Source organism: Erpetoichthys calabaricus, chromosome 9, assembly GCF_900747795.2.
Source record: "Erpetoichthys calabaricus chromosome 9, fErpCal1.3, whole genome shotgun sequence".
Taxonomy (NCBI): domain Eukaryota; kingdom Metazoa; phylum Chordata; class Cladistia; order Polypteriformes; family Polypteridae; genus Erpetoichthys; species Erpetoichthys calabaricus.
The window spans coordinates 73,273,971-73,281,675 of NC_041402.2; the positions used below are offsets into that span (position 1 = coordinate 73,273,971).

The 7,705-nt window shown below is 39.9% G+C and overlaps 1 protein-coding gene across 1 annotated transcript in view; it reads left to right on the plus strand.

The window, feature by feature from the left end:
* ctu2 (cytosolic thiouridylase subunit 2 homolog (S. pombe)) overlaps window positions 1-4,452 on the plus strand; it is a 46,109-nt gene extending 41,657 nt beyond the window's left edge. The window contains exons 11-15 of the mRNA XM_028809741.2: window positions 457-560; window positions 1,683-1,845; window positions 2,181-2,247; window positions 2,374-2,432; window positions 3,850-4,452. Coding sequence (XP_028665574.2) covers window positions 457-560; window positions 1,683-1,845; window positions 2,181-2,247; window positions 2,374-2,432; window positions 3,850-3,919 — 463 coding nt within the window. The 3' untranslated portion in view covers window positions 3,920-4,452. The remainder of the gene's footprint in view (window positions 1-456; window positions 561-1,682; window positions 1,846-2,180; window positions 2,248-2,373; window positions 2,433-3,849) is intronic.
* Window positions 4,453-7,705: the final 3,253 nt, after the last annotated feature.

Sequence of the window (7,705 nt, forward strand, 5' to 3'; positions counted from 1 at the left end):
TCATCTTGTGCGCCATTAGCTTTAGAGATTTCTTACAAAAATGTTAGACTGGCACCCTGCCCGGGATTGGTTCCTGCCTTGCACCCTGTGTTGGCTGGGATTGGCTCCAGCAGACTCCCGTGACCCTGTGGTTAGGATTCAGTGGGTTGGAAAATGGATGGATGGATGGATGTTTTGTCCATCCCTTCATTTTCTTCAGCTGTTTTGTTCAGTTTAGGGCCACAAGCCCCAGTATTAGGCAGTGGTTTCCTGGTCTGCTACCGACTGCAGCATTAAAATGTCCATTTCTGAGTCTATATCTCCATCTGGTGGGGAGCATTGGAACAGCACATCATGTTTTACTAAATTGTTGCTTCTCTCGCTCTTTTGAATAGCAACAGATTGACAAGTGTCATTGTTACATTTTTTAAAAACTATTTTATGATGTTTGACATTTCTTCTTTACTGTCTTTGCAGAACAAGTGAGAAACTCAACCCTAGATACTCGCAGACACCTGCTGATGACAAGGGGACTGAAACCTGTCTTTTGTGCTCGTGTGTGTTAGGCATTGAACTCAGAGGTAAGGTTTGGAGAAGGCCATCAATTTAAACCCAGTATCCCATTCACTGGATTATGTGGTTATTTTATTATAAAAAATGTCCATCAGACAGGAACCTTGAGGGAAATTGTTTAAAGTAAGGTGATCTTTTGACTCATCGGTTTATATATAGTTATACTACAGTGCTTCATTAAGTACAAAAAAAAAGAAAGAAGTGCCAGTGGAGGCTCTTTAGTGGCTAACATAAGCTAAATAAATAACAGTTATGATTTATAGTTCATCAATAGCTGATGATGATGACAAGCACGGCTAGAGTGAGAGTTGGTTAGTCATTATGGTTGTCCATTTCTTTTTAACTGAAGATGTGGGATGGTAGAACTGGTGAACTTTCTTACTATCCGCAGGATGCTTTTTCCTGCAGACATGAATGAAAGCCTAACAGAGATGTTGATGCAGCTTATGGGGGCTACGGGCAGTCTTCCTCATGGCCACCCTTCTGTCTTTATCATATGGAGCTATAAGGTCACTGACAGAAGGCAGCTTTCTGATCAGGCCTGGATAGATAACTGTGCAAGCATCTGTACCACTAAAAACACAACAGATCTGTCTGTACTTTTACCAGAGCAGAGACACAGTGACTAACCTGTGAATTATTAGGAAGCCCCTTTTTAATTACATTAATACAGTTCCTTACCAGAAGCTGTTGTACATCTCATATAGGACTAATGGTGATTTCTGTAGTGTGTTTCACTTTTTGAGTGCATTTTATACTTAACATTTTCCTGTACACATAGCTATTAATAACAATTCAATGTGAAAACAAAAACATTGTCAAAATAAGGAATGTGCTGATGATAGAAGTTTGGCCTGGTTAAGTTTGGTGGAATTGGTCTACCATGGCTAGATCTGCTGAATGCCCCAGATGGCTCTGAAGGTTGCGTTACATTAGGAGGAGAGACCACTTTGACTGTTTTAAGTGGTATGTGAAAAACCAAGTAATAAACTTTGACTTGTGTTAGTTACAGGGGGTTTGGTGCTTTCCTAGAGTGATGATATTAAATCATTCTCTTTGTTGATCCTGTATTGTCAAGACTATATAGCGATCTCCCTGTTTCCTTTTGTACTGTTTGATATGCCATCCAGATGAGGCCTCTGCATTCCGTGCCATTAGTATCTCAGAAGAACTGTCCCAAAGTAAGAAGCCTGAGGGAGGCCAAGTTAGCAGCTCTACGATGGAAGAGTGCTGTGCAGAAAACAAGATGGAGACCTTGGAGAGCAGTGGGTGTAGCTGCCAGAGCCGGGAGAGGTGGGGAGCTTTTTTATATGTAAATTGATATCATATTTAAGTGTGGCACAGTAATTGTATCAGGACATGTGAAAAATGTGTGGCAAAGTTCAGCTAGTGCTGCACATCTATCTTAAAAGGCCCGTACGTACGTAATATGGCAGAGTGGTAAGCGCCTCACTACGGGTCACATCAGGCAAGACAAACAAGGCACTGGGAATCAAGTCTGCCCTGTAAAGCTCCATAGTCCATCACAAAGCACCATTTTTTACATTTTGCCATTGAACTGTAGCCTTGTTTTAAGTTTCTTGTAATTATTAAAATGCATGTTGTTGTGGTGTTTTCTTTGTTTACAGAAGAAACACAACTCCTGACTTTTGGAGTTTACTCTGCTACAGCTGCAAGTTAGTTGTTAAAGATATGGTAAGAAAATGTAGCAAAAAAAAAAATGTTTTTAAATCATAATGACATTTGAGACTGAGCTGAACAAAGATGCAGAGTAATATTTTGAAATAATAAATTAGATGCTTAACTCTAATTTTCTATTAGACCTCCTTGGACTTGTTGCCAGAATACATCTTAGAAGAAGCAAACCGCAGACAACGCAGGCAAGTATTTTTCTAATGCTATATTTACATTAAATGCTTTTAACTGTTAAGATGATTTAATAATACACCTGGAAATCTGAGTATTTTAAAACAATTAGCATGATGCCTCATCTATATTAAAAAAATGTGTTAGCTGTTTGTTCGCCAGTCACACTAAAACGGCTGAATCGATTGGTCCACCTTTAAAGACAGCGGGCTGTATGCCATATCTTAGGCTGTTTCCCTCGCCTCTGCCAATTACTTTGTAATGTTAGATTTCACATCCCCAACATGGTGGGAGATTCTGTCCACTGGACAAGAACCCTGGCTTCCTGCTGTTTTTTCAAAGATGCTGTTATCTATTTCATTGCACAGAGTACAAGTGGCAATGACTCTGAAATGACACTATGGTTTTTATCAAAGCAGAACTTCACATTTTTGAAGAGGGCAATTTAATTGTATCCTGCATATCATTATTAGCTGTGTTAGAGATAAGCCACAGTGACGTAGAGCGCATGTGCAGAGTTGCTGTTCAGAATATGGTAGAAAGAGAACGACAGAGGACGGGGGGAGTAACTTTTACTGTTTTGTGATGATAGTCAAGTCCATTTTATGTTGAGGCACTTATAATTTTAGGCTTTGACGCCAGCACAGCGTTGTGACTTGTAGCAATTTTAAATCACTGTAGAATCCTCTTTATAATGCTATCGAATACCACCACAGGTGAGCTTCTGTCTGATATCTCGTATTTGTCATACCATGACAGAATTGAAAAGGGAAAGGGCCGAGACTGTGACTCCAGCACTGGCACTGACGGGCAGCATGTCAGTGGCTGTCACATGTGGTAAGCTCACAATGCTCTGGAAATGTGAAACTGTGCTTAGTAGTCGGACAGATGTGTAATTTGTTATCCCCTGCATCTGAACTTGCCAAGTCTAACATTCCATCCTACCGGAAGTCATGCCATGTGCGTGCCAGCCATACAGAGCTGCAAATTAAAAATGACCAATATGTGATGTTATCAACAAGTCAGTTCCCAAATGTTGAATAAATACACTGTATCACCATTTTACAATTTTGGAGCTGTACTGGAGCTGCACGATTGAGGGGGCATTGCTAGGCCATAAAAGAGCGACTTCATCTAAAGACTGCTGCACAACTCAAATGCATTTGTTTCACCCAACATGGAAGAAAACAAATTGTTTTCTGAGCACTTTTGAGCAAAGCCTGCCGTGTCACTGTAAGTGTCAACGAGGTGCCAAGTGATGGTGTGGCTCAGAAATTCGGCTTTGTAGTCTTTTATGTTTAATGATTGGTGATGAACACATATACATACATAGTTAACGCATTATAATTGTCAAACTATAACGTTATAATAGAAAGAAATTACGTTACTATAGAATTCCTAATAACATGAATTTTGCTTTATTCACTACAGGACTCAAATAAAGAGGGAAATACAAGAATATCTTTTAACTTCAGAGGATGATGCGGACACTGCTCCCTAATTTTCATCATTGGGAGCATTCAAGTTTTTTTTATTATTTTTATTAATATTTTTAAGAGACCGCACACTCTCCATCTCTTTGTTAACATGGACTTCCTGACAGATAGCTACCTACACGTAAGTGCCTGTATCAGACCTCGGACATCTTCTCCCAATGTGATATTTGAACATGTTAATGCCTTCCTCGACTAAGGCAGATATTTTTATCATGTTTTAGGTTATTTTTTTTAAATATTGAGCACTTCACAAACCTCATTCTTTTTAAAGTTGAATGTTTGACACTGGCTTTAGGTAAGCGGTTTATCATCATGGTGTCATTTGTTTTAAAACTGATTTTAAATGTGATGTAAACAGATAGGGCTCGTAATATTTTTTTGTAATTCTGTATGTTGCATACATTGCCTTTAAAGATTCCCACCCTTGAAGCTTTTAATTTAGTATTTTGAGACATCTAGCATGGATTCTTATTTACTAATGAAACACTCAGACCTTGGGTCCTAAAATAAAATTCAAATAAAGCCCAGGTTAAAGATACCACGTGTTTTATTACTTCTGGTGGCTCACTTAGAGAAAGCAGAACTTTTCAAATCTTTAGCTTTCATCATTAAAGAATACGGCTTGACGTTGATCAGAGCTCTGCTGCGACTGTGCTAAGTAGTGGACTTCAAGGAGACACTGATGTAAGGATGTAAAAGCGATACTTTCATATGGTCACAAGCTTCAATTCATTGGCACCCTTCTCGACTGTCGCTATGCATTTCTGTGTCTTTCTCGTTGCAATTTGTATCCCATACTTTGTCTTGCATGTCTTTGAGCCATCATGCATGCCTGCTGCTCAGTTGCTCTTTATTCACGATCACTTCTTGCTTGTCAATGTGGTTCAGTGCTTTATAGAGGGGCTTATGTAACCCAACAAGGTTAGATATGAATAACAGTAAACTGCACGATTATTGAGATGCATTTTCCGTTCTCGTCGCATTCCGTATCCTGCACTTGATACTCAGCAACTGGCGCTGCTCTTCTTCCTATTGTGATGTTCTTCATCACATAATCAGCCTTTGCAATTTGCTTGATGCTCAGATGTTGCTGCTCTTCTTTTTCTTTCCGCCATGTCCCTTGATTTTGCGCTCACTTTACTCTTCTAAACACACAAGCACAGGACACTTTGCTGAGGTTACCACTACCTGAAATTTTTTCAGTTTCTGCAAAATGGATCAGCGCACAGGTTTTCGAACAATAGAAAGGTCAAGGTGCTAGCCCCAGTAGTTTACAAGTAGTCACGTGACATACAGACAGACCATAGCATTTTATACCGTGTGTATACAAATAATAAATAACTGATTAGTGTCATCCTCCTTGAACTAATATTTTGCAGTGTGGAATAAATGGCAGGTCCAGGTTTTTAAGTTTCTGAGTCCTTGTAGTTAGTTTGCCTTTTTCGTGTGTCTATCTATCCCTTTGTCCATCTTCTATGGGTCACAGCACAAGAAGCCAAACTTGCCCAAAGCACAGCAGCATGGGGCCAGTTTTGACTTGCCAAGTAACATGACCTGTGTGTTTGGATGTGAGAGGAAATGGAGAGAATGCGCAGACTCCATAAAGGCACTGCAGGGCTCTAACGTTTAAACCGTGCTGCTCACACTGCAGGCGGTCTGGGCCGGGTGAGGACTCCAAGTAAGTGGAAGTTTTAACCCACAGCACACATTCTTGATTGGAATCGAGGGGCAACATTCATTGGACCAGTCTAAGGTAACTGACCTTTTGAAGCCCCTTCACAGTGAAATGAGGTGCATGATCAGTGTCGTTGTTCATTTGGAGTTTCCCAAAGCAACCCCACATCCATGCTGCACAAAAAATGTTGCCATTAGCATTGCAGGGGTCTCAAAACTCAGTTTCTGTTGGGCCGCATGTTTTCTTTCATTCCAGACAATTCCTTAATAGCCAGTTACTGCTGCTAATGGATCAGACTTCTGTTGCTTTGATTTTAACCAAATACATTCTGAAAGTTTTGAATCTTCAGTTATTTTATTTTTTCCTTGAGCAGCTGCCAAATAAGCAGAGCTACTCGAAGAATTTATAAGCATTTGGATGTTCTAAGAAAAAGATTAGAAACATCTGACGTGTCCATCATTGCAAGGTCAACTCATTTAATTAAATGAACATCTAATTATAAAACCTGAAGCCCACTAGAACTGCACTTGAGCCCCCCCCCCCCCCCCCCCCCCCCCCCCCATTCCAAATGTTTTTTTGCTATGGAGCACCACAATACTTGTTTAACTAAGAAAAAAAATAAACTTAAAAATCGAACAAGTTAAAATTAAGGCAGCAAAGCAGCAATACTGCCATGTGCTCATTTCAAAATGATCTCCGTCCACACTAAAACTCATACGACATAACCGTTTACCTACAATGTGCACACGTGCATCGGTGGAAATATCCTTGATGGGATGGTAATGCTGCTGACTAGGGGGATTTATCACAAAACTGTATCAACCAGTCATCTTTCACGCATGTATGCAGCATTCAAACCGAACAGAGCACAATTTAGGGTAGCAACACAAAGTGCCGTTTAAAAGCAACTCCTCTGTGTCTGCATTGTGGGAATGTAATCCATCTTACATGAAGGGTGAGCAGTCAGGAAATGAGACGTTGTGATGAGGAGGATCCAATCAGGCAAGAATCACAGAAGTACGAAACAAGTCTGTGCTTTTAGAAGTCTACATTTCTCCCCCATTTACACTGCAACTGCGAGTTGGCCTTTTAAGGAGTATGCGGCTCTGCAGAGCGTTTTCAAAGGTTTCCACTGCTGGGCGTTCAAAGTGCTGGGGCAGTATGGGGCCAAAATGGAGACATTAGGAGGGTGGATGTAGCGGAAATCTGAAGTACAGGGGGTCCTCGGGTTACGACACAGTTCCGTTCCTACAACAGTGATGTAACCTGAATTTTGGTGTAAGTCGAAACACACCCTAGCCTAAGTCACTTACCTATCCTAACACATTTGCAAAATCATAATCTAGAACACAAAATCACAACTAAGCCACAGAAAAATGAAAAGGACATAAATATACTGTACTGTAGTAACAGAAAAAATGACAGTGAGTAAAAAAATTCCTTACCTTTATTCCTTCTGATCTCTTTACAATGTCTAATTTCACTTCCATCGTGGTGGTTTTTGTCTTCTTCGAAGTACTACCACCTGAAGACGCTGACTTTCATTTAGGAGCCATGATAAGGGCCACAAATTCGCCAAACAAAGCAACACAAATGGAACCCTTCCTCCACATGCAACAAAACTAGTTCACCAAGTCCCTCACTCATAAGCGTATTCTTCCGCTGCGCACAACCAAACTAGTTCACCCACGTAGTCTGTAAGTACAACGCTAACGGCGTAAACCGAAACACTCACATCTCAATTATTTTTTTACGGGGGTGAGAGTTGTAAACTTTAAATGTTGTATCCTGAGGACTCCCTGTATTTGGCTACTAATTAAAGAAGTGGCTGTATTTGTACCCACTGCAGCTTTCAGTAACCCTTTATAATAACTTTCATTAATAAAGCTTTATGTAATGTGTAACAGATCACGAGTTCATTCAAACCATTATAAATGTCATTAAATGATGCTAATGTATAATATAATGTATAATATAATGTATTATAATGAAGCTTTGGGCAGACTACAGTATTTCATGACATTACAAGACAATTGAAACAAGGATTAAATGCACCGATTTCTTTGTTCTAATTGTCTAGCGATTAGCTTGTTCATTCTTAAACCAACATACTCTG